The sequence below is a fragment of the Pelophylax lessonae genome (genome assembly GCF_965119305.1).
Source record: "Pelophylax lessonae genome assembly, chromosome: 1".
Classification (NCBI taxonomy): Eukaryota; Metazoa; Chordata; class Amphibia; order Anura; family Ranidae; genus Pelophylax; species Pelophylax lessonae.
The window spans coordinates 881,538,433-881,565,846 of NC_138768.1; the positions used below are offsets into that span (position 1 = coordinate 881,538,433).

General features: G+C 44.6%; 1 protein-coding gene across 1 annotated transcript in view; it reads right to left on the reverse strand.

The window, feature by feature from the left end:
* The window catches only part of LOC309562060 (C-type lectin domain family 12 member B-like), a 56,433-nt gene extending 34,331 nt beyond the window's left edge, over positions 1 to 22,102 (reverse strand). Inside the window, exons 1-3 of the mRNA XM_082266173.1 lie at positions 21,994 to 22,102; positions 15,034 to 15,156; positions 5,488 to 5,577 (exon numbers count right to left, since the gene is read on the reverse strand). Of these exons, the coding sequence (XP_082122299.1) occupies positions 5,488 to 5,577; positions 15,034 to 15,156; positions 21,994 to 22,063 (283 nt within the window). The 5' untranslated portion in view covers positions 22,064 to 22,102. The remainder of the gene's footprint in view (positions 1 to 5,487; positions 5,578 to 15,033; positions 15,157 to 21,993) is intronic.
* Between the last annotated feature and the right edge of the window lie 5,312 nt (positions 22,103 to 27,414).

Genomic DNA, 27,414 nt, shown 5'->3' on the forward strand with positions numbered 1-27,414 from the left:
AAATGGGGGGAAAAAGGGGTAACAAAACTTTTTTTAAATGTTTCCATACCCTTGAAAGGATATGTAGATCCTTACAATGAACATCTTTAACCATTCGAACTCCAGAAGATTTTACCTCCTTCATGACCAGGCCATTTTTTGATATACCGCACTGTGCTACATTAACTGGTGATTGCGTAGTCATGCAACACTGTACATACATTAAATTTATATAATTTTTTTTACACTAATAGAGCTTTCTTTAGGTGGTATGTGATCACTTAGGTGGTATGGATAACTTCAAATGGGAGAGTAATATTTATCAACAATATCTATCAAGAAATATGAAGATTTGATCCCACTTTACACTGTGAGACCTATAGCCTGTTGCCATGAAGTCTGACTCCTAAATAATCATAGCAATACGTAGATGTGTATTTCATGTACGTCAGTGTAGGAGACGGACAGACTGTCATTGGCAGTCTTGTCTTATTGTCGGTTTTGAGGTGGGATGTGGATTGTGTTAAGTCTGCCTGTCCCATTGTTAAATGTTAATGACCTCACATTGTTCTGTCAAGATGGCTAGATAATTAGTTCAGGTTTATTCTGTTTCTGTATACAATTCCATCTGCATATGCTAATGTAATCAGACTCACCTGACCTGATAGTGTATATAATGTGTGTGAGTGGGTTTAATAAACAGTTCTACTTCACGTTCAGTCTAGAGTCCTGTCTCTTATTGGGGGAATTTTCTACAAGGGATTGCTATGGTCTTCATACTCCCTTAAATAACCACTAAGCTCTTGTAAGAGCTTGTTCCTGTTCCTGTTACTGCTTCACTCTCTGGGGAAAGAGCGGTTCATCCACTGGAACCTGGAGCCTTGTCGTAGGTCCAGGGTGGGTAGGAGACGGCGAGATCCCAACCAAGCTGCGGCGGTTCGTGGGGTCTGCGATGGTTATGGTGTCTGGTGGAGTGCTTGGAGCCCTCAGGAAACACTAGGAGTATGCGTCAACGGAGGTACCCAGTCAGGGTGCCGGTTGATCGGTTACAATCACACATTGTTTTAGATAATGAGGCACAGCTGACTCATGGCTAATCCCATCATAGAGGATCATTAGGAGTTTAGTCAAATTAGCCAACATATACTAGAAACATTTTGCTGATTAAACAACTAGCCACCTGGACACTTAGAGGTCTCATTGCAGGTCAGACTTGCCGGCAGGGGCGGTCGGTGCTTTGGGGGAACAGGGGAGCGGCCCCCCCTATTCATGCGTCCGGCCCCCTAATCTACATGCGGGGCGCCGGACGCATGGAGGTCAATGGGTTTTTTTTTCTTCTGAAGCACTTTATTAGAGCCAGAGGCTCTAATAGACTTCAGAAAAGGGTGGACCCAGGGCACAGAGCAGTGCGCCCTGAGCCCACCCATTGTGTGACAATAGCGAATGAAAATTCGCTATTGTCACACGGATCCTCGTCCTGGCCAATCAGGAAGCGGATCCGAGACCCGTTTCCTGATTGGCCGAAAGGTGAACCTTTGCCATTGGCCAAGGAGGTGGAGGAGGGAGATGCTGAGGACTGAGGAGAAGCCGCTGCAGCAGGTAAGTGCACTGGTCTCTCTGCACGCTGGTCACTCTGCATTGAAGGGGGCACGCTGTGGTCACTCTACATTGAAGGGGGCACACTGTGGTCACTCTACATTGAAGGGGGCATGCTGGGGTCACTCTGCATTGATGGGGGCACGCTGTGGTCACTCTACATTGAAGGGGGCACACTGTGGTCACTCTACATTGAAGGGGGCATGCTGGGGTCACTCTGCATTGATGGGGGCATGCTGTGGTCACTCTGCATTGATGGGGGCACGCTGTGGTCACTCTACATTGAAGGGGGCACGCTGTGGTCACTCTGCATTGAAGGGGGCATGCTGTGGTAACTCTGCATTGAAGGGGGTACGCTGTGGTCACTCTATATTGAAGGGGGCATGCTGTGGTCACTCTACATTGAAGGGGGCACGCTGTGGTCACTCTGTATTGATGGGGGCATGCTGTGGTCACTCTACATTGAAGGGGGCATGCTGTGGTCACTCTACATTGAAGGGGGCACGCTGTGGTCACTCTGCATTGATGTGGGCAAGCTGTGGTCACTCTACATTGAAGGGGGCAAGCTGTGGTCACTCTACATTGAAGGGGGCATGCTGTGGTCACTCTGCATTGAAGGGGGCACGCTGTGGTCACTCTACATTGAAGGGGGCATGCTGTGGTCACTCTACATTGAAGGGGGCACAGCTGTGGTCACTCTACATTGAAGGGGGCACACTGTGGTCACTCTACATTGAAGGGGGCATGCTGGGGTCACTCTGCATTGAAGGGGGTACGCTGTGGTCACTCTATATTGAAGGGGGCATGCTGTGGTCACTCTACATTGAAGGGGGCACGCTGTGGTCACTCTGTATTGATGGGGGCATGCTGTGGTCACTCTACATTGAAGGGGGCATGCTGTGGTCACTCTACATTGAAGGGGGCACGCTGTGGTCACTCTGCATTGATGTGGGCAAGCTGTGGTCACTCTGCATTGAAGGGGGCATGCTGTGGTCACTCTACATTGAAGGGGGCATGCTGTGGTCACTCTGCATTGATGGGGGCATGCTGTGGTCACTCTGCATTGAATGGGGCACACTGTGGTCACTCTACATTGAAGGGGGCACGCTGTGGTCACTCTACATTGAAGGGGGGCACGCTGTGGTCACTCTGCATTGAAGGGGGCACGCTGTGGTCACTCTACATTGAAGGGGGCACGCTGTGGTCACTCTACATTGAAAGGGGCATGCTGTGGTCACTTTGCATTGAAGGGGGCATGCGGTGGTCACTCTACATTGAAGGGGGCACGCTGTGGTCACTCAACATTGAAGGGGGCACGCTGTGGTCAATCTATAATTTAGGGGGCACGCTGTGGTCACTCTATATTGAAGGGGGCATGCTGTGGTCACTCTACATTGAAGGGGGCATGCGGTGGTCACTCTACATTGATGGGGCCACGCTGTGGTCACTCTACATTGAAGGGGGCACGCTGTGGTCACTCTGCATTGATGGGGGCACGCTGTGGTCACTCTGCATTGATGGGGGCACGCTGTGGTCACTCTGCATTGATGGGGCACGCTGTGGTCACTCTGCATTGATGGGGGCACGCTATGGTCACTCTGCATTGATGGGGGCACGCTGTGGTCACTCTGCATTGATGGGGGCACGCTGTGGTCACTCTGAATTGATGGGGGCACGCTATGGTCACTCTGCATTGATGGGGGCACGCTGTGGTCACTCTGCATTGATGGGGGCATGCTGTGGTCACTCTGCATTGATGGGGGCACGCTGTGGTCACTCTGCATTGATGGGGCACGCTGTGGTCACTCTGCATTGATGGGGGCACGCTATGGTCACTCTGCATTGATGGGGGCACGCTGTGGTCACTCTGCATTGAAGGGGGCACTTTGTGGTCACTCTGCATTGAAGGGGGCACACTATACCTTGATTACTGAAGGCCCCTTTCACACTTTTGTGACCTCAAAGTCATGCAATTTTTTGCTGCATTTTTTGCCACAAAGCAATGCCTATTACATTTTTCTGTTTGCTTCCCCCCAGCCGGCATCGAGCTCACAAAGTAGAATACACAATATTACAGACAATTTGTGAGTTAAATTTGCATAATTAACAATGCAAACAGTGATTTCCCCCCTCCTCAGACTATAAGGCAACAGATTATAGCAGGAGACCAACTTACAATAAACACATTATGGCAGGGGACCCCAGTGGTTTGAGCGGATTACATTAACATCTACAGTCATTGCTGGTTTGAGGCATAGACACCCCAAATATGGATATGGAACCTCCAGTTCCCAGAGACTGTGTGGTTTGGGGAGACATAAACTTGAATCAGAAACAAGACCCCTCCACGGATCCCCCAGGCATACACCTTCCGAAGAGTAGTGTTTCCCTAAATGCCAGGGCCCATAGTCAGTGGGTAAGAGGCTCGCTCCCAGTCCTCTCCAAAAGCCCTTGTCCCAGCTAGGTCTGTCACATTAATGACACTGGCTGGGAAAATAAACAAAGCGATCGTTCCCTCTGTTAAGAGCCATGTGTTGTTTGTCATGAATCATTGGCCGGGGTCAGCTGACAAACTCCCGCTGTGTCAAACCACATAGGAGTAGGGGAGGGAGGGGGGGGGGGGGTGCACAGGTGCCTCCCAACCCGGAAACTGCTTTTGACATACAGTTAGTTATTGAGTTATTGTTCCTGTACGGGCCGCCCCGTCACAGTAAATGTATTGTGGCAAATCCGGGAAGCAGTTAATTTGCTCCCTTCTGGTCTGTTTAACCTCTTGCTGACTAGCCGCCGCAGTTATACGGCAGCAGGTCAGCAGGTTCCCGCGAATCGTCGTACCTGTACGGTGGTTCATGGGAGAGCCCCTCTGGGCACACGTACGCCGCCGGAGGCCACTCGACAGCTGGGAAACAGAGGCACGGGGCCGGCGGCCGCGATTGCCGCCGGGCACCCGCGATCGCTCCCCGTGAAGAGAGAATAGCGGTCTGCTGTTGTAAACACAGAAAACCGTTGTTTCTCTCTGGTATCAACACAGAGCCCCTGTGTTCCTACTATTTAGGAATACAGGTCTCTGTGTTGATATTACAAACCCATCCCCCCCACAGTTAGAAATCACCCCCTAGGCTCACACTTAACCCTTTTATTGCCCCTGGGTTAACCCCTTCCCTGCCAGTGTCATTAGTACAGTGACAGTGCATATTTTTAGCACTGATTACTGTAGTAATGTCACTGGTCCCCCCAAAAGTGTCAAAAATGTCAGTTAGGCGTCCGATCTGTCCGCCGCAATGTCTCAGTCCCGCTAAAAATCGCAGATCGCCGCCATTACTAGTATCAAAAAATAAATAAATAAAAATGACATAAATCTTTCCCGTAGTTTGTAGACGCGATAACTTTTGCGCAAACCAATCAATATACTCTTATTGGGATTTTTGTTTTTACCAAAAATATGTAGCAGGATACAAATTGGCGTAAAATGATAAAAAATAAAAATATATATTCTTTTTATTGGGAATGTTATATAGCAGAAAGTGCATGAGAGCAGCAGCTCTCCCATGTCTGTCTCTCTCTCTCCTCATTGTCTCACAAGCCATTGACTCCTGCTGCTGTCAATCACAGTCAGTGTGCCAATGAGGAGAGAGCAGGGGGTGGGGCTGTGTGTGAATGAGCACACAGAGTGTGGCTCGGGAGCGAGCTTGCTCAAGTGCCCCCATAGCAAGAAGCAAGAGGCAGTCACTCAGCAGGGGGAGGAGCCAGGACCGCCACTGGTGGTAGACCCAGAGGAAGAGGATGTGGGCTTTTCTGTGCAAAACTATTAGACAAACTAGGTAAGTATAATATATATATATTTTATTTATTTTACTTTTTTTGTTAATGCTTTCCCTTAGAATTACTTTAAAAATTTTGTGAATTACTTACATTTCACAGTCAAGCCAATGAGAGCCGCTAACAAAACCAGACAGAGCAGCAGGAAGACCAGAGAAAGGTGCAGAGCCCACTTCTGGAGGCCTAAGATACAAGAACAGAGGCATTACTTCCCAGACCATGACAAGACCTTCATCATATATAAGAGATCATTCTTTCATAGAGAAATGAAGGTTGTACATATTTTATTATTATTAATGTTATACGGGATTTATTTAGCGCTTTACAACCTGAGGGCAGACAATACAGTTACAATACAATTCAATACGGGAGGAATCAGAGGGCCCTGCTCGTTAGAGCTTACAATCTAAAACAGAGGGCTTCTCTGAAGAGATGGGTTTTCATGGATCGTCTAAAAGCAAGCAGAATAGGAGATAATCAGACAGATTGGGATAGGGAGTTCCATAGTATGGGAGAAGCTCTGAAAAAGTCCTGGAGGCAAACATGGGAGGAGGTGACGAGGAAAGAACGAAAAGGATGATTAGGTTGGTATTTTGAGACTAGGATAGTGATGAAGCTGGGGGCCGAGTTTTGGATGGCTTTGTAAGTTGATGTTAGTATTTTGAATATAATTTATTTGGTGAGTGGAAGCCAGTGGAGGGATTGTCAGAGAGGGGTAGCAGATACTAAGCGCTTGGTAAGGAGGATGAGCATGGCAGCAGCAGTCATGATGGACTGAAGGGGGGATAGCCTATGCAAAGGTAATCCAATGAGAAGGCAGTTACAGTAGTTGAGACGAGAGATGATCAGGGAGTGAATTAGGAGCTTTGTGGTGTCATTGGTTAGTAGGTTGAGGTGGCAAGATTTGGACAGTGATTGGATGTGGGGCCTAAAGGATAGATCAGAGTCCAGAATTGCACCTAGAACCTTGGCATGTGGGGAAAGGTTGATGGTTGTACCATCGATCTTGACAGAGAAATCAGGGAAAGGGGCATGTGGGGGGAGGAAATATTATTAGCTCAATTTTGGACAGGCTGAGTTCGAGGAAGTGGTGTGATAACCAGGCTGATATGTCTGTTAGTAAATTAGTGATACGTGAGGAAACTGAATGAGGGGTAAAGAGATAAATTTGGGTGTCATACATTTAGAGATGGTATTGAAAGCCATGGGAGGCTGACACAGGGAGGAGGTATAGGTCGAAAATAGGAGAGGTCCAAGAACAGAACCTTGGGGAACTCCAACAGAGAAAGGAAGAGGAGAGGAGGAAGTAGAATCGTAAGTAACGCCAAAAGTGCGGTTGAATAAGTAGGAAGAGAACCAGCGAAGAGTACAGTCACGAAGAGCAAGGCTTGGAGTTTTTTTGAGGAAGAGGGAGTGGTCAACTGTATCAAAGGCAGCAGGAAGGTCCAGGAGTAGGAGTACAGCAAAGTGTCCATTGGCTTTGGCCATTAGTAGACCATTTGTTAGTTTTAGGAGAGAAGTTTCTGTGGAGTGTTGAGGGAGAAATCCAAACTGAAGGGGATCAAGTAGGTTATTCTCGGTGAGGTGGTCACTTAGTCTGTTGTAGACCAGACGTTCAAGGAGTTTGGATAAAAAGGGGAGCAAGGAGATGGGGCATAGTTTGTTAAGATTAATGGGGTGCAGTGAGGGCTTTTTAAGTATGGGGGGGGAGACAAGTGCATGTCTTAGAGAGTTGGGGAAGTTGGGGAAGATGCCAGAAGAGAGGGAGAGATTGAAGATGGGAGTTTTTTCTGACTATAATCCCTCTCAATTATTCATCTGCACATCAGTCACTGGGATAACTTACCAAATCAAAGTGACCATCAATTGAGATACGTAGGACAATTTTTACTGGTGTATCAGAGCCAATGTCTGTATTGCAGGGAGCCGACAATACATTACAGCCGCAAGCAAGTTAAATTGACATTTTTTTCCTTTTGAAATGTCAGAATTGCTGCAGCAAGAGCTATACATCGTACAGATGCGCCACTTTACTGGCACATTATGGGAACCCCCCAGGCATGATATTTAAAGGAGTTTTTCATTTTTATTGTTTCACTTTAAGCATTATTAAAATCACTGCTCCTATAAAAACGATTGATACATGTCCCCCAGGGCAGTACCCAGGTCCCGATACACTTTTTGTGGCAATAACTTGCATATAAGCCTTTAAAATTAGGATTTTTGATTTTTCATGTTCGTGTCCCATAGACTTTAATGGAGTTTGCTAGAACTTTTTCCCTGTTCGAGATGTTCTGGTGCAAACTGAACAGGGGGGTGCTCGGCCAATCACTAATCACAATGTGTGCTGCAGGTACAATGGCTGGTTTCCCCTCTCCCTTAGTTCTTAAAGTGGTTGTAAAAATCGCACATGAAATACTTACCTTAGAACGAAGCCCTCCAGCGGCCTGCTGTCACCACTGAGAGGGCTGACATCTTCCTCTGATCTTTCTTCCAGGTTCTTGTGCTCTGGCTGTGTGAGTGGTTGGAGCCACAGTGACATGCACAGGGAGCCCTTGGTTGTGGCACGAAGCTCTGAAGATCCAGCAAGGTGTGCCAGACCTTCAGAGTGCATACGCAGGTGCAGGGCTGCCATTAGGGGGGAACAGCCTATACACATGTACAAGGCCTGGGTATCCCGAGGGGCCCGGCTGCCCGAGCACCAACCAATACTGTAAGATTGAGATGTTGAAGCTGTAGTAACTAGCAATTGCTAAAGCAGGACAGCCACAGAGTGAGTCTCTGCCTTTGCCTCTGCAGATGTATATGCTGGATTAGGATGTCTCTTTTCTGGATTGGGCTGTCTCTTTGCTGAATATACTGTATGGGGATGTCACTTTGCTGAATTGGGATGTCTTTATGCTGGATTGGGATATCTCTGTGTTGAATATTTGGGGACTATATGGGGAGTTGTAATATAGTAAGGTGTTATAGTGTTAAACTAAAAGTGGGTGTACTGACAGACTCAGTGGGATGACCAGTGGATGGATTCTGTATGACAGCCAGTGAATGGGCCCTGGGGAATGTTAGTGGTTGGACCCAGGGGGCCCAGGCCTTAAGCTTTTTTAGGGGCCCCAAAATGTCTGATGGCTGCCCTCCAGGGTGAATATCTCCTAAACGGTGCACATTTAGGAGATATATTTATTTTACCTACAGGTAGCCTTAGTATAGGCCTTATTATAGGCTTATCCTGTAGGTATAAATCATAAAGTGGGCTTTACTACCGCTTTGAGATGAAGCCTGAACTCCCACAATTAATCTGTTTCCTTTCTTCAGAATAAGGAATGATGGGAGCTTTTACTAAAATTATTTTTGAAAAAAAATCTCTTACTCTATTGAAGCAAAAAAGAAAAATCCTGGTAGGCTTCTCTGTTTATCCTTCCCAAGTTCATTGTTCCCCTATTTTCTAGGGACGTCGCCACGGCCTTCACAGGGATCCTTGAGGGACAAGCCTTGGCACCATACAGTAACACGCTGTGATATATCCAGTACCGAGAATATACTCCTTGTTTCCTAGCCTGGTATCTCTAATCTCCCTGATGGGTGGTAGTGTTTTTAAAACATGGCTCTCTGGTCTATACAAGTGACTCCGGTGGCATTGACAAAGCCATATCCAATAGACCCCTGAAGAAGGGTATACTTGAAACGCGTTGGGTCTCTCTGGAACCTATGCGCTTGTTCAGTCACTTGTCCACATGTCCTATCGTTGATAGCCGTGATATGCCAAGTTTTTAGTATTCATTTGTTCATTGTATGTACATTTCGAGGGTGACTTCAATAGACATCTGTGCATGAACCCGCTCAGATGTCTTTTAAGTCGCCCCCCCCCCCCCCCCCCCGAAGATGGACTGAAATGCAGCTTTGAGTTCAGATGACGTTGCACGATTTCAAAGCCACGATCAATGTGAAAGAGACAGGAAAGTGCTAATTAAGTACTTCAGCCCCCGAAGGTTTACCCCCCTTCATGACCAGGCCCTTTTTTGTGATACGGCACTGCATTACTTTAACTGACAATTGCTGTACCCGGATTCATTTTTGGTCCTTTTTTTACCTCATATAGAGCTTTCTTTTGGTGATACCTAACATGTCACGTTTTAAAATTGCCTGTGGAATGGCGGCAAACTTTGGTGCTTAAAACTCTCCATGGGCAACACTTTAAACGCCTTTACAGATTACCAGTTTAGAGTTACACAGGAGCTCTGGTGATAGAATTATTGCTCTTGCTCTGATGTTCGTGACAATACTTCACATGTGTAGTGCGATCACCATTTACATATGCGTGCGACAGTAATGTGCGTTCACTCCCTTCCATGATCCCCTCCCTTCGGACACTGGGCCGCAGGGCAGTATTCCAATATGATAACAACCCCAAATACACCTCCAAGATGACCACTGCCTTGCTAAAGAAGCTGAGGGTAAAGGTGATGGACTGGCCAAGCAAGTCTCCAGACCTAAACCCTACTGAGCATCTGTGGGGCATCCTCAAATGGAAGGTGGAGGAGTGCAAGGTCTCTAACATCCACCAGCTCTGTGATGTCATCATGGAGGAGTGGAAGAGGACTCCAGTGGCAACCTGTGAAGCTCTGGTGAACTCCATGCCCAAGAGGGTTAAGGCAGTGCTGGAAAATAATGGTGGCCACACAAAATATTGATAATTTGGGTCCAATTTGGACATTGTCACTTAGGGGTGTACTGACTTTTGTTGCCAGCGGTTTAGACATTAATGGCTGTGTGTTGAGTTATTTTGAGGGAACAGCAAATTTACACTGTTATACAAGCTGTACACTCACTACTTTACATTGTAGCAAAGTGTCATTTCTTCAGTGTTGTCACATGAAAAGATAGAATAAAATATTTACAAAAATGTGAAGGGTGTACTTACTTTTGTGAGATACTGTATATATATTTATATATATCCAAAATCTATTTACTCAGCGTGACATCATCTTTTATATTTTACAAAAAAATTGGGTTATGTATTTATTTATTTTTTTTGCATTTAAATTTTAATACATTTTATTTTTTCCCAAGAATCGCTTTTAAAAAAACTGCTACGTAAATACCGTGTAACATAAAAAACTTAAAACCCACCACCACTTTATTCTCTAGGACCTCGGCTTTAAAAAAAATGAATTAAAAAAAAAAAAAAAAAATATATATATATATATATATATATATATATATATATATATATATATATATACAGTGCCTTGCGAAAGTATTCGGCCCCCTTGAACTTTGTGACCTTTTGCCACATTTCAGACTTCAAACATAAAGATATAAAACTGTAATTTTTTGTGAAGAATCAACAACAAGTGGGACACAATCATGAAGTGGAACGAAATTTATTGGATATTTCAAACCTTGTTAACAAATAAAAAACTGAAAAATTGGGCGTGCAAAATTATTCAGCCCCTTTACTTTCAGTGCAGCAAACTCTCTCCAGATGTTCAGTGAGGATCTCTGAATGATCCAATGTTGACCTAAATGACTAATGATGATAAATAGAATCCACCTGTGTGTAATCAAGTCTCCGTATAAATGCACCTGCACTGTGATAGTCTTAGAGGTCCGTTTAAAGCGCAGAGAGCATCATGAAGAACAAGGAACACACCAGGCAGGTCCGAGATACTGTTGTGGAGAAGTTTAAAGCCGGATTTGGATACAAAAAGATTTCCCAAGCTTTAAACATCCCAAGGAGCACTGTGCAAGCGATAATATTGAAATGGAAGGAGTATCAGACCACTGCAAATCTACGAAGACCTGGCCGTCCCTCTAAACTTTCAGCTCATACAAGGAGAAGACTGATCAGAGATGCAGCCAAGAGGCCCATGATCACTCTGGATGAACTGCAGAGATCTACAGCTGAGGTGGGAGACTCTGTCCATAGGACAACAATCAGTCGTATACTGCACAAATCTGTGCTTTATGGAAGAGTGGCAAGAAGAAAGCCATTTCTTAAAGATATCCATAAAAAGTGTTGTTTAAAGTTTGCCACAAGCCACCTGGGAGACACCAAACATGTGGAAGAAGGTGCTCTGGTCAGATGAAACCAAAATCAAACTTTTTGGCAACAATGCAAAACTTTTGTTTGGTGTAAAAGCAACACAGCTCATCACCCTGAACACACCATCCCCACTGTCAAACATGGTGGTGGCAGCATCATGGTTTGGGCCTGCTTTTCTTCAGCAGGGACAGGGAAGATGGTTAAAATTGATGGGAAGATGGATGGAGCCAAATACAGGACCATTCTGGAAGAAAACCTGATGGAGTCTGCAAAAGACCTGAGACTGGGACAGAGATTTGTCTTCCAACAAGACAATGATCCAAAACATAAAGCAAAATCTACAATGGAATGGTTCACAAATAAACATATCCAGGTGTTAGAATGGCCAAGTCAAAGTCCAGACCGGAATCCAATTGAGAATCTGTGGAAAGAACTGAAAACTGCTGTTCACAAACGCTCTCCATCCAACCTCACTGAGCTCGAGCTGTTTTGCAAGGAGGAATGGGAAAAAATTTCAGTGTCTTGATGTGCAAAACTGATAGAGACATACCCCAAGCGACTTACAGCTGTAATCGCAGCAAAAGGTGGCGCTACAAAGTATTAACTTAAGGGGGCTGAATAATTTTGCACGCCCAATTTTTCAGTTTTTTATTTGTTAAAAAAGTTTGAAATATCCAATAAATTTCGTTCCACTTCATGATTGTGCCCCACTTGTTGTTGATTCTTCACAAAAATTTACAGTTTTATATCTTTATGTTTGAAGCCTGAAATGTGGCAAAAGGTCACAAAGTTCAAGGGGGCCGAATACTTTCGCAAGGCACTGTATATAATGTTTAAGGGTTTTATGTACTTTTCGAGCAAAAAAAAAATGATTTTCACATGTATACAAAAAGTGCTACAAAATGCCTGGTCTTCAAATGGATAAAGGGTAGGGTGGTCTGTTTACTCTTATGCCAGTCAGCTATGTTTTTTGATTGGAGCTGCTCTAACCCCAGCCCTTTTTTGAAATGTAGATCAGATTTTATATATTTTAATAAAATTATTCATGGTATCTCACTAAAGATATTGGCAATACTGCAACGGCAGGTTCTCTTTATTGAGGCATCAGGGGTGGGGTCTATTCGATTCTTGATGTCTCATCTGCCTTTTACTGAAGCTAATGGAGCAGAGATCTCACTTCATTAGCTTCTTTCCTGGCCACAGCTGGAGGCGAACCCAGAAGTGATGTAATAATTGTAGCTTCCAGGTTCACTAGCTGCAGAAGAGATCAGTGAACATATATTCACTAATCTCCCAACCTTCCACCAACCGACATCCATAATGCTGGTCTTGGGTCCGCAAGGGGACAGTGAAGCCCAGTATACATGCTGGGGGCAATCAAACAGGGTTGGGGCAGATTTGGGGGCAGTACCTTCAGCAGGCTGTGGAAGTTTTCCCACTTCCACCAAAAAGGCCATCACCAGATGAGCAAATTTAAACCCAGTCTCGGCTGCTATAGTGTGTTTAAAATCCCATTCTATCAGTTGCCATCTATAAATGACGATGGTAGACAAGTGGGTAAGCTCAGTTGTGTATGATAGTTCTATACTTCTGCTGCCATCTTGGATGGCTTCACAGATCATACACAATATAGTCCCTTCATGTATTTTTTTAATTGATGTCAGTGGTGCTTGGGCCCAATGGCAGTTAGAGACAAGCCAAGCCAATACTAGAGAAAGGAGGCATAGACATGTGTGGTCAGAGAAATAAAATAAAAAATAAAAAGTATAACGCTAAAGGGGCCACTGTAGATTAGAAGATTTTTTTCCCAAAACAGTGCAGAGGCAGCCAGGCACACAGCAACAGTCCACTCACTCCAACTCACTGAACAGTCTAGGGGTCGTCTTTTAAAGTTTTTTTTCTTGTTGCAACTGGTAACGGGGGGGGGGGGGGTTTGTGGTGATATGTGATACTTCAAAATGGCAGGTATTCCTCATAGAGGACACTTCTCATTTAGTATTGGTATCACGAGTACAGGTAGACTGGAGCAGTTCATAGGTTCAAGGCCAGAACCACAAAGTAGGTTTAGCACAGGCAAAAGCAGACTGGAACAGTCTACAGGTTCATGTCTGGGGAGCAAGAAGTAGGTTGAAGTTCACACAAAGGTATACTGGAACAGTTTACAGGTTCACAGCTGGGGAGCAAGAAGTAGGTTGAAGTTCACACAAAGGTAGACTGGAACAGTCTACAGGTTCATGGCTGGGGAGCAAGAAGTAGGTTGAAGTTCACACAAAGGTAGACTGGAACAGTCTACAGGTTCATGGCTGGGGAGCAAGAAGTAGGTTGAAGTTCACACAAAAGCAGACTAGAACAGTCTACAGGTTCATGGCTGGAGAGCAAGAAGTGGGTTGAAGTTCACACAAAGGTAGACTGGAACAGTCTACAGGTTCACGGCTGGAGAGCAAGAAGTAGGTTGAAGTTCACACAAAGGTAGACTGGAACAGTCTACAGGTTCATGGCTGGGGAGCAAGAAGTAGGTTGAAGTTCACACAAAGGTAGACTGGAACAGTTTACAGGTTCACAGCTGGGGAGCAAGAAGTAGGTTAAAGTTCACACAAAGGTAGACTGGAACAGTCTACAGGTTCACGGCTGGAGAGCAAGAAGTAGGTTGAAGCTCAGACAAAGGTAGACTGAAAAAGTCTACAGGTTCACAGCATGGGGGCAATAGGTAGGTTGACGTTCAGACAAAGATAGACTGGAGCATTCTACAGTTTCACAACTGGGGACCATGAAGTAGCTTTAGCATAGGTAGAAGTAGGCTGGAACAGTCTATATGTTCATGGCTGTGGACCATAAAGTAGCTTTAGCATAGGTAGATGTAGATTGGAACAGTCCATAGGTTTAGGGCTGAGGACAGTCTATGGGTTCACAGCTTTAGACAATGAAGTAACTTTAGCATAGATAGAGGTAGACTGTAACAGTCTACAGGTTCCAAACTGAGGACCATAAAGTAGCTTTAGCATAGGTAGAGGTAGGCTGGAACAGTCTATTGGTTCACGGCTGGGGACCATGAAGTAACGCTAGCATAGGTAGAGGCAGGCTGGAACAGTCCACAGGTTCATGGCTGGGGACAATTAAGTAACTTTAGCACAGCTAGAGGTAGGCTCGACCAGTCTACAGGTTCACAGCTGGGGACCATGAATTAAGGTGCAGCACAGAAAAGAGGCTATTCCTAGGACCCTGGAGCAAGATCATTCCAAAGGTTCAGCTTCTTGTAGAGTAGTCCAGCATCCAGTTCAAAGGGTTCCAGGGGCAAGCAGCCCCCCTCCTCTCAGCTCACAGATCCATTTCCTCAGGAGAGAAGAAGACAACCTCCTCAGGGATCAGGTAACAGCATCCCAGCCACACCTGGGCACACCTCCCCAGGGATTGGCTAGGCCCTGCTTAATACTTAGGCTGGACATTTGAATTTTTCCTCCCTAAGCTCTGAATACCTCTTCTAGAGATAGGGGGAAGCAATCAAACTCCCAACCTGTGAAGCCCTGAACAGGCCAACCAATCAATCACTGCTCCTCTCATGACAGATACAAGTACAGCACAATGTTGCACCTCACCTGCCTTCAGCTGATGGCCTCTACCCATAACGGGTGCCGGAGGCGGTATCTTCTCTCTGGGTGGCCGTAGACCGGTGATATTCTCATACATAACATCCTCTGTGAGATCCTCTTGGGTGGAGCCTGAAGTGAAAACAAAGCAATTAAATGCAGAAAACAAAGATATGTGATTGGATAGCGCAGCTGTAGATGGCCCCATACGGTGACATAATACATTATAAACTGAATATACTGCATAAATATCCCCTACAACCCAATTCAGCAATTCCTCCAAAAGATAAAGCTTACTGGCCCACCAAGGCAGGATCTCCATCCACTGCATATAGTACATATGAGGGGGCCACAGAGGGAGAAACTGATGAAAAGCTGCTTTCTGGCCATGATCAATGCAGTGTATGGAATCCATGGCTTCTATGGAGTATGGCTGGGATGTCTGTATGCAGTGTATGGAGTCCATGTTTTCTATGGAGTATGGCTGGAATTTCTGTATGCAGTGTGGGATAAACAGCTCTGTAATATTAGGTTACATTTGCACTACACACCATATTGGATGCGCACCTGGCTCTTGAGGCATAAGCATCGATTTGCATAGCTCCACCCATTGTCCAAACATGTGGACTAATCCTCTTTATTTTGGGATATGAGATGGAATGAGACATGTGATCACTAAGGATGACATTCAGGTACAGGGTGAATATGGGTTTGTCTTGGATCAAGCCAGATCGCCGTTTGCAAACATATGAAACAAATTGAGCCACCCAAATTAAATATATAAATTTAGAAAACAGCTAGGGATCCCGGGAGATGACACTGACCAATTATGGTTATGACCATGTTTGGCCAGTAATGTCACCTGGGATCAGCCGGTCACATGTAAAAGCAGAAGTGCCGTTTATCGGCTCTCCTCGCCTCACACTGTCAGAGTGTGTGGTGAGGAGAGCCGATTAGTGGCTCCTCATCAAAGGGGAACCTAGAAAAGGTAACCACGGCACTGATCATCAGTGCCCTGATTGCAGAAAAGTAAAAAGAAATGTGCCCATAAGTCCCCTCAACCAATGCCCATCAGTGCCCACCATCAGTGCCCATAGCGCCAGCAATCAGTGCCCATCAGTACCTTCTCATCTGTGCTGCCTGTCAGTGCCCATCAGTGCTGCCCGTCAGTGCCCACCAGTGCTGCCTGTCAGTGCCCATCAGTGCCTTCTCATCTGTGCTGCATATCAGTGCTCATCAGTGCTGCCCGTCAGTGCCCACCAGTGCCACCCGTCAGTGCCCATCAGTGCTGCCCGTCAGTGCCCACCAGTTCTGCCTGTCAGTGCCACCTCTCAGTGCCCATCAGTGCTGCCTTTCAGTGCCCATCAGTGCCGCCCATCAGTGCTCATCAGTGCCGCCTATCAGTGCCACCTATCAGTGCCCATCAGTGCGGCATATTAGTACCTCCTCATCAGTGCCACCTCATCAGTGCCCATAAGTGCCACCTCATCAGTGCCCATCAGTGCAGCCTATCAGTGGCCATCAGTGCTGCCTCATCAGCGCACATGAGTGAAGGAGAAAAATGTATTTATTTTCAAAATTTACTCACAGAAAATAAGAAAAACATTTTTTTTCAAAATTTTCTGTCTTTTTCCTTTTTTTTTTTTTTTTGTAAGAAATAAAAAAAAACCCCAGCAGTGATTAACTACTTGCCATCCGCGCTACAGCCTATATACGGCTGCAGCGCGGACTCGAATTTTCGGGAGGCCGTTTTTAAACGGCCTCCCAGTGACACGCCCCCCGCGCGCTCCCGCGAGTGCGCAGCGGGGAGAATCTGTGTCACAGATCGTGGTGAATGGCCAATCACAGCGGCCATTCACCACGTGATCGGATCATCCAATGAGAGATGATCTCATATGTAAACATATGAGATCATCTCTCATCGCCGGCGCTCCTTCCTCACACGGAGCCTGCAGTGTGAGGAAGGAGGGAGAGCTGCACAGCGCCAGGGACAAAGAGACATGTAATCAGGGCACCGATCACCAGTGCCCTGATTACTACAAGGTAAAAAACATACACAGTGCCCCCCCATCAGTGCCCACAGTGCCCGCCATCAGTGTCCCCATCAATGCCCACAATCAGTACCCATAGTGCTGCCAGTCAGTGCCCATCAGTGCCTGCTCATCTAGGCACTGATAAGCACTGACTGGCAGCACTATGGGCACTGAGTGTGGGCACTGATGGTGCTGCCCATCAGTGCTGCCCATCAGTGCCACCTGTCAGTGTCCATCAGTGCCATCCACCAGTGCCCATCAGTGCCGCCTCTCAGTGCCCAGCAGTGCCGCCCGCCAGTGCCGCCTCTCGGTGCCCAGCAGTGCCACCTCAGTGCCCAGCAGTGCCACCTCTCAGTGCCCAGCAGTGCCACCTATCAGTGCTCATCAGTGCCGCCTATCAGTGCTCATCAGTGCCGCCTATCAGTGCCCCCTATCAGTGCCACCTATCAGTGCCGCCTATCAGTGCTCATCATTGCGGCATATTAGTACCTCCTCATCAGTGCCCATAAGTGCCACCTCATCAGTGCCCATAAGTGCCGCCTCATCAGTGCCCATCAGTGCAGCCTATCAGTGCCCATCAGTGCCGCCTCATCAGCGCCCTTCAGTGAAGGAGAAAAATTTATTTTCAAAATTTACTCACAGAAAATAAGAAAAACTTTTTTTTTTTTTTTCAAAATTTTCTGTCTTTATTCTTTTTTTTTTGTAAAAAATAAAAAACCCAGAGATGATTAAATACCACCAAAAGAAAGCTCTATTTGTGTGAAAAAAATGATAAAAGTTTCAAATGGGTACAGTGTAGCATGACCGCGCAATTGTCAGTCAAAGTGTGACAGCGCTGAAAGCTGAAAATTGGCCTGGATGGGAAGGGTGTTTAAGTGCACAGTAGGCAAGTGGTTAAATACCACCAAAAGAAAGCTCTATTTGTGTAAAAAAAAAAGAAAAGATAGAAAAATTTCATATGGGTACAGTGTAGCATGACGGCGCAATTGTCATTCAAAGTGCGACAGAGCTGAAAGTTGGCCTGGGCAGAAAGGGGGTGAATGTGGACTGTATTGAAGGGGTTAAAGGAGCTTACCAAATAAAAGCCGAATTTATGTCCAAGAAAAAAAAAAAGCTAACAACCTTAAATGATACAGGTTGATGTTTTAGATGGCATATTATTATTATTATTATTATTATTATTGTTATTATTATTATTATTATTATTGTTATTATTATTATTATTATTATTGTTGTTATTATTATTATTTGTATTATTATTATTATTGTTATTATTGTTATTATTATTATTGTTATTATTATTGTTTTTGTTATTATTATTGTTATTGTTATTATTATTATTATTATTATTGTTTTTGTTATTATTATTGTTATTATTATTATTATTATTATTATACAGGATTTATAAAGTGCAAACAGTTTGCACAGCGCTTTACAACATGAAAGCAGACATTTCAGCTACAATACAATTGGATACAATATTATTGGTAAAATTATCCTCGAAGGATCTTTTTTGGTTGTTAGAATCTGTTGTAAAATAACTGATGCTGGTAATTTTGGTCCGGGCTTCTAGGCCTCATTGATCTCCAGTGATGAAAGAGTTAATCCCCACATAACCGCATTCATTGCCGTCTTTTTTCCTCTCGGCAATCGTCTGTAAGTGAATCTATGGGGTGATTAGCCGGTCCCCGGAGCGCTCCCCGGTGCAGTCCTCGGTGCTGTAGAGCTTTTGTCCTAGAGAGATATCGGAATCACTTCTACATTTGACAGTCACGCTGCTACAGCTGAGCGATCAGCAGTGGAAAATCTGCTGTTTTGTAGAACTTTTAGAGCAGAAAAGGGTTTTTTTTGTAGTCAGGCGCTCAGCCCACCGAGGATAACGAATTAAAAATAAATGCAAAACTCAATGAAAACGTGTTGTTTTGTTTAATTCTTCAACTTCTTCATGTCTAGGTGATCTTATCACGGGGACACTGTCTCTTTCTTCATCTTCACCTCACTTCTATAAAAACACTTCCCCCTTTTTTTGTTTTAAACAATACATTTTTATTAATTTGGACAGACTTCCTCTTTTTATTAATATGATCATTCTTCAAAATGATACACTGATGCTTTATTTTCATAAAATGGACTTCTATGTCTGAAGAATGTCTGAAGAATAAGATATAACCAACAGTGTATATACCACCGACCATCCCACCCACGACCATCCCACCCACACTATATTACCAAAAGTATTGGGACGCCCACCATATTAATGGCCATGGGGGTAGCAACTCCATAATAATAGCCATCGAGGGGGCAACCTCATTCTAATAGCCATGGAGTGAGGGGTGTAACTCTTCATGAATGGCCATGTGAGGGCAACTTCATAATAATAGCTATCGTGGGGGCAACCTCATTGTAATAGCCATGGAGTGGGGGTGTAACTCTTTATAAATGGCCATGTGAGGGCAACCCAATAATAATAGCTATCGAGGGGGCAACCTCATTATAATAGCCATGGAGTGGGGGTGTAACTCTTCATGAATGGTCATGTGAGGGCAACTCCATATTAATAGCTATCGAGGGGGCAACCTTATTCTAATAGCCATGGAGTGGGGGTGTAACTCTTCATGAATGGCCATGTGAGGGCAACTCCATAATAATAGCTATCGAGGGGGCAACCTCATTCTAATAGCCATGAAGTGGGGCTGTAACTCTTCTTGAATGGCCACGTGAGGGCAACTCCATATTAATAGATATGGAGGGGGCAACCTCATTCTAATAGCTATGGAGTGGGGATGTAACTCTTCATGAATGGCCATGTGAGGGCAACTCCATAATAATAGCTATCGAGGGGGCAACCTTATTCTAATAGCCATGGAGTGGGGGTGTAACTCTTCATGAATGGCCACATGAGGGCAACTCCATAATAATAGCTATCGAGGGGGCAACCTTATTCTAATAGCCATGGAGTGGGGGTGTAACTCTTCATGAATGGCCATGTGAGGGCAACTCCATAATAATAGCTATCGAGGGGGCAACCTCATTCTAATAGCCATGGAGTGGGGGTGTAACTCTTCATGAATGGCCATGTGAGGGCAACTCCATAATATTGGCCATAGTTTTGGTTCCCACCAGGTCAGATACACTATATTGTCAAAAGTATTGGGACACCTGCCTTTTATATGCACTTGAAATTTTCATGGCATCCCAGTCTTGGTCTATAGCAGGGATCCTCAAACTACGGCCCTCCAGCTGTTGCAGAACTACACATCCCATAAGGCATTGTAAAACTCTGACATGCCCAGACATGACTAGGCATGATGGGAATTGTAGTTCCTGAACAACTGGAGGGCCATATTTTGAAGACCCCTGGTCACCAAAGGGTGGGCAATATTGAGTTGGCCCACCCTTTGAAGCTATAACAGCTCTATGTTCTATTGGGTTGAGGTCAGGATTTTGATATCGTCAAAAGTATTGGGACGCCTGCCTTTACACACACATGAACTTTATTGGCATCCCAGTCTCAGTCTGTAGGGTTCAATATTGAGTTGGCCAACCCTTTGCAGCTATAACATCTTCAACTCTTCTGCTGTCCACAAGGTTTAGGAGTGTATCTATTTGAATGGTTGACCATTCTTCCAGAAGCACATTTGTAAGATCAGGCACTGATGTTGGATAAGAAGGCCTGGCTCACAGTCTCCAGTCTAATTCATCCCAAAGATGTTCTATCAAGGTTGAGGTCAGAACCAGTCAAGTTCCTCCATCCCAAACTTGTTCATCCATGTCTTTATGGACCTTGCTTTGTGCACTGATTTGTAGTCATGTTGGAACAGGAAGGGGCCATCCCCAAACTCTTCCCACAAAGTTGGGAGGATGAAATTGTCCAAAATGTCTTGGTATACTGACACCTTAAGAGTTCCCTTCACTGTAACTAAGGGGCCAGCCCAACCCCTGAAAATCAACCCCACACCATAATCCCCCCTCCACCAAATGATTTGGACCAGTGCACAAAGCAAGGTCCATAAAGACATGGATGAGTGAGTTTGGGGTGGAGGAATGTGACTGGCCTGCACAGAGTCCTGACCTCAACCCAATAGAACACCTTTGAGATGAATTAGAGCGGAGACTGCGAGCCAACATCAGTACCTGACCTCACAAATGCGCTTCTGGAAGAAAGGTCAAACATTCCCATTGACACACTCCTAAACCTTGTGGACAGCCTTCCCAGAAGAGTTGAAGCCAGGTTTGGCCCCTTAGTTCCAATGAAGGGAACTCTTAACGCCTGAGCATACCAAGACGTTTTGGACAATTTCATGCTCCCAACTTTGTGGGAACAGTTTGGGGATGGCCCCTTCCTGTTCCAACATGACTGCACACCAGTGCACAAACAAGATCCATAAAGACATGGATGAGCGAGTTTGGGGTGGAGGAACTTGACTGCCCTCACAGAGTCCTAACATCAACCCGATAGAACATCTTTGGGATGAATTCAAGCGGAGACTGCGAGTCAACATCAGTGCCTGACCTCACGAATGCGCGGTCAAACCTTCCCATAGACGCACTCCTAAACCTTGTGGACGGCCTTCCCAGAAGAGTTGAAGCTGTTATAGCTGCAAAGGGTGGGCCAACTCAATATTGAACCCTACGGACTAAGACTGGGATGCCATTACATTTCATATGCATGTAAAAGCAGGCGTCTCAATACCTTTGACTATATAAAAATCCCGACCTCAACCCAATAGAACACCTTTGGAATGAATTAGAGCAATGATGGCTCTCTGATTGGTTGATCTGGCTTACTGAACCCTGCGCTTTGTTATCTTATTGGATAAACACATTCATGTGCAGCTCTGTTTGGAGGTTTCTATTGAACTTCCAGGGCAGAAATACAGAATTATCTCAGCTGACATAAAAACAACACTGAATAAATATGAGATATAAAAATTACCGCCATGCTTGGCTTCCTTCAGCGCGATGTCACCAAATCGGAGGTCGGCGTAGGTGACGGAGTCGGTCATATTGGTCCCAATTACCAGAAGGATGATCAGAGAGGATTATTTACTGTAACTGAAGAGGAAGGAACTTCGAGATCTGTTATAATCAGAAGAGGGGAATCACGCTCTGTTGATAACAGACAGCGGTCACCAACCACCACCTACCACGTGAAGGAACATTTTTTTTTTTTTAGGTAAAATCATTTTTTTAACCACTTAAAGACTCAGCCTTTTCTGCCATTTTTTGTTTACATGTAAAAATCTACTTTTTTTTTTTTTTTTGCTGGGAAATATCCTTAGAACCCCCAAACATTATATTTATTTATTTTATTTTTTTTTTAGCAGATGTCATGCGGTATTTGTGCAGTGTTTTTTTAAATGTAACTTTTTTGGAAAAAATACACTTTAATGCCTCATTTTGCACACAAACACTATATAATCCACAATTTTTTGTTAAAATATAAAAACAAGGAAAGTAAATGAATTTTTATTATCATTTTTATCTATTTTTATTATTATATATTATTTTACACATAATCGTCATTGACCACTTCAAGACCAGGCCTATTTCTGACATTTATTGATTACAAGTTTAAATTAGTATTATTTTGCTTGAAAAATATTTTGAACCCCCAAACATTATATTTATTTATTTAATTTCTTTTTAGCAGATGTCATGCGGCATTTGTGCAGTGGTTTTTTAAAAAAAAGAAAACACTCTAATGCCTAATTTTGCACACAAACACTATATAATGAACAATTTCTTATTAAATTATAAAAACAAGGAAAAAAAAGATTTTTTTATTATCATTATTATCTATTTTTATTATTATACAAGTGTATATTATTTTACACATAATGGTCATTAACCAATTCAAGACCAGGCCTATTTCTGACTTTGTTGTTTACAAGTTTAAATTAGTATTATTTTGCTTGAAAATTATTTAGATCCCCAAACATTATATACACATATATATATATATATATATATATATATATATATATATATATAATTTATTTATTTATTTTTTAGCAGAGAATACAATGGCATACAATGGCATACAATGGCAATCGTTGCAAATTTTTTTTCTAATCACGCATATTTGCGCAGCAGTCTTTCAAATGCAATTTTAAAAAAAAAAAAAAATACACATTTTGAATTAAAAAAAAAAAAAACAATAAAGTTAGTCCAATTTTTTTTGTGTAAGATATAAAAGATGATGTCACACCAAGTAAATAGATACATTTAAAAAGCCTTTACAGGTTAGCAGTTTAGAGTTACACAGGACTCAGGTCTGGAGCTAAAATGATTGCTGGGGGGGGGGGGGGTGAAGGCATTTTACTTTCTTTAAAATAATTTTTATCATTTAATTTAAACTTTTTTTTCTCCCTTTTTTTTTTTGTTTGACTAACTTTATGGCTTTATTGCTTTCACAAAGGATGAAGAACATTTCTTGTGAAAGCACGGGTCATGACAGGTCCTCTTTATGGGGAGATCTGGGGATTTTTTTAGACCCCAAATCTCTCCTTTGGGCTCCATTGCAGCTGTTGTAACGACCAGGTAAACAAATAGCTAGTGTTGAGCGAACACGGACTGTATTATTCGGGTTCGTACCGAATAATTGGATTTTTGTTACCTGAACACGGACCCGAAAACGTTACTGTATGTTCGGGTTTAAAATCCGTGTTCGGTCATTTTATTTCCTGTTTTGTATGTAATGGCGCGCTTTTAATGGCGGGCTTTCAACAGCCAATCAACAAGCGTTTAACTGGTGTGCCTTAAGCCATCCCAGCCATGCCTACTAATGTATTAGTAGCTGTGATTGGCCATCTGAAGCATGTGACCCATGTCTTTATAAGTTAGAGTCACAGCGCGCTGCGTCATTCTGCTGTAGATTAGGGAGAGAGCACACATCATACGTGCTGGTTGCTGATTAGGGACAGACAGTGAAAAATTGTGTCCGAAAAGAATGCAGGGACAGGTCGGAGTGTAGGCAGGGAAAGTTATTTGAGCATTTAGGGACAGGCTGCAGAGATTAGGCAGGGACAGTCTACATCGATTTTGCTGTGTGGGGGGTGGTGCAGTGAACGATCTTTTTGAGCATTTTAGGGACAGGCTGGAGAGATTAGGCAGGGACAGTCTACATCGATTTTGCTGTGTGGGGGGTGGTGCAGTGAACGATCTTTTTGCCCTCACTTGAGCCCACTGAGGAGGAGGAGGGAGAAAAAAAAATCTATTTTTATCAGTCAGTTGTGTGCAGCGTTCATCAGCTATATTTTACTACAAGTTAAAGGGGAATTTTTTTTTTTTCCCCCTTCATAGCCTGCTTGCTGCTGAGCTGACCGTGACATAAGACACTGCTGTGTTCACATGTGCTATTGAGTGATTTTCAATTTTATACACTTTTTTTCTATTCCACTATTCAATATACACCCTTTTGGGTTAAAAAAATTAAAGTGTGGCATAGTCTGTACTAATCTATTTAAAAATTACAAACTTAAAGGGGAATTTTCTTTTTTTTTCCCTTCATTGCCTGCTGCAGAGCTGACCGTGACATAAAACATAAGACACTGCAGTGTTCACATGTGCTATTGAAAAATCACCAATTTTATATCATATTTTCTATTCCGCTATTCAATCTACACCCTTTGGGGTAAAAAGAATTAAATTGCGGCATAGTCTGTATCGGTACGTGTGAGATACACCTTTCCAATTTTTTGGGCGCATCTTACACCGCCGAGGATTGCAGGGTGCTTCAGTTTGCCTCCTGCCTGTTCCAAACTCCTCCTACTCCTCATCCTGCCTTTAGGGTACAAAAAATTGTAATCGGGGCCTAGTCTGGGTTTGTACATGTGAGATACACCTTTTGATATCATATTTTCTATTCCGCTATTCAATCTACACCCTTTGGGGTAAAAATAATTAAATTGCGGCATAGTCTGTATCGGTACGTATGAGATACACCTTTCCAATTTTTTGGGCGCATCTTACACCGCCGAGGATTGCAGGGTGCTTCAGTTTGCCTCCTGCCTGTTCCGAACTCCTCCTACTCCTCATCCTGCCTTTAGGGTACAAAAAATTGTAATTGGGGCCTAGTCTGGGTCTGTACGTCTGACATACACCTTTTGATATAATATTTTCTATTCCGCTATTCAATCTACACCCTTTGGGGTAAAAAGAATTAAATTGCGGCATAGTCTGTATCGGTACGTGTGAGATACACCTTCCAAATTTTTGGGGCGCATCTTCCACCGCCGAGGATTGCAGGGTGCTTCAGTTTGCCTCCTGTTCCGAACTCCTCCTACTCCTCATCCTGCCTTTAGGGTACAAAAAATAGTAATCGGGGCCTAGTCTGGGTCTGTACGTGTGAGATACACCTTTTGATATCATATTTTCTATTCCGCTATTCAATCTACACCCTTTGGGGTAAAAAGAATTAAATTGCGGCATAGTCTGTATCGGTACGTGTGAGATACACCTTCCAAATTTTTGGGGCGCATCTTCCACCGCCGAGGATTGCAGGGTGCTTCAGTTTGCCTCCTGCCTGTTCCGAACTCCTCCTACTCCTCATCCTCATCCTGCCTTTAGGGTACAAAAAATTGTAATCGGGGCCTAGTCTGTGTTTATACGTGTGAGATACACCATTTTATAATTTTTTTTCTATTCCGCTATTCAATATACACCCTTTTGGAGTGTAAAAAATTAAATTACGGCATAGTCTGTATCGGTACGTGTGAGATACACCTTTTAAATTTGTTTGGCGCATCTCCTTCCACCGCCGAGGATTGCAGGGCGCTTCAGTTTGCCTCCTGTTCCGAACTCCTCCTACTCCTCTTCCTCATCCTCATCCTGCCTTTAGGGTACAAAGAATTGTAATCGGGGCCTAGTCTGTGTTTGTAGGTGTGAAATACACCGTTTTATAAATTTTTTTCTTTTCCGCTATTCAATATACATCCTTTTGGGGTGAAAAAAATTAAATTACGGCATAGTCTGTATCGGTACGTGTGAGATACGCCAGTTGTGGAGGAACATGGAACAGCAGACAAATGAGTGGTTGCTGCCAGCGAGCCTCAAGCCTGGCCTGGTGGTGTGCGATAACAGGCGAAATCTCATAGCAGCTCTGGGCCTAGCCGGTTTGACACACATCCCTTGCCTGGCGCATGTGCTGAATTTGGTGGTGCAGAGGTTCCTTAAAAATTACCCCGATATGTCACAGCTGCTGCAGAAAGTGCGGGCCGTCTGTTAGCGCTGCAGCGTAACTTCGGCCTTCCCGCTCATCGCCTCATATGTGACGTGCCCACAAGGTGGAACTCCTCCTTGCACATGCTGGAAAGACTGTGCGAGCAGCAGCAGGCCATAGTGGAGTTTCAGCTGCAGCACGCACGCGTGAGTCGCTCTGCGGAAAAGTACCACTTCACCACCAATAACTGGGCCTCCATGCGAGACCTGTGTGCCTTGTTGCGCTATTTGAGTACTCCACCAACATGGCCAGTGCCGATGACGCCGTTCTCAGCTTAACTATCCCACTTGTATGCCTCCTTCAAAAAACAATTCGGGCAATGATGGAAGAGGATGTGGCACATGATGTGGAGGAGGAGGAGGAGGATGAAGAGGTAACATTTCCAAGGCTTTCAGGGCAGTCATTCGCAACTGTCTCCGAGGGTGGGTTCCTGCACACACAAACGCCAGGGACACAATTGTCCAGCAGGGGCACAGTTCTGGAGGATGAGGAGGATGAGGAGGAGGAGATGGAACCATGTTCACAGCAGGGTGGCACCCAGGCCCAGCCCATGGCCATCACTGGTGCATGGCTGGGGGTATACACAGTACACAGACGATACACCTCCCACAGAGGACAGCCTTTCGTTGCCTCTGGACAGCCTGGCACACATGAGCGATTACATGCTGCAGTGTCTCCACAACGACCGCCGAGTTGCCCACATTCTAACTTGTGCTGATTACTGGGTGGCCACGCTGCTGGATCCCCTTTACAAGGACAACGTACCGTCCTTAATTCACTCACTGGAGCGCGATCGCAAGATGCGCGAGTACAAGCGCACGCTGGTAGACACGATGCTGCTGGCATTCCCACCTGACAGCGGGGCCACAGGGGAAGCACAAGGCAGAGGAGGAGGAGGAAGAGGTCGCCAACACAACCAGGGCACCGCCAGCACCTCAGAAGGCAGGGTTAGCATGGCCGAAATGTGGAAAAGCTTTGTCAGCACGCCACAACAAACAGCAGCACCAGCAGCTCATATGGAACGTCTTAGCAGGAGGCAGCATTTCACCAACATGGTGGAGCAGTATGTGTGCACACGCCTACATGTAGTGAATGACGGGTCTGCCCCCTTCAACTTCTGGGTCTCCAAGTTGG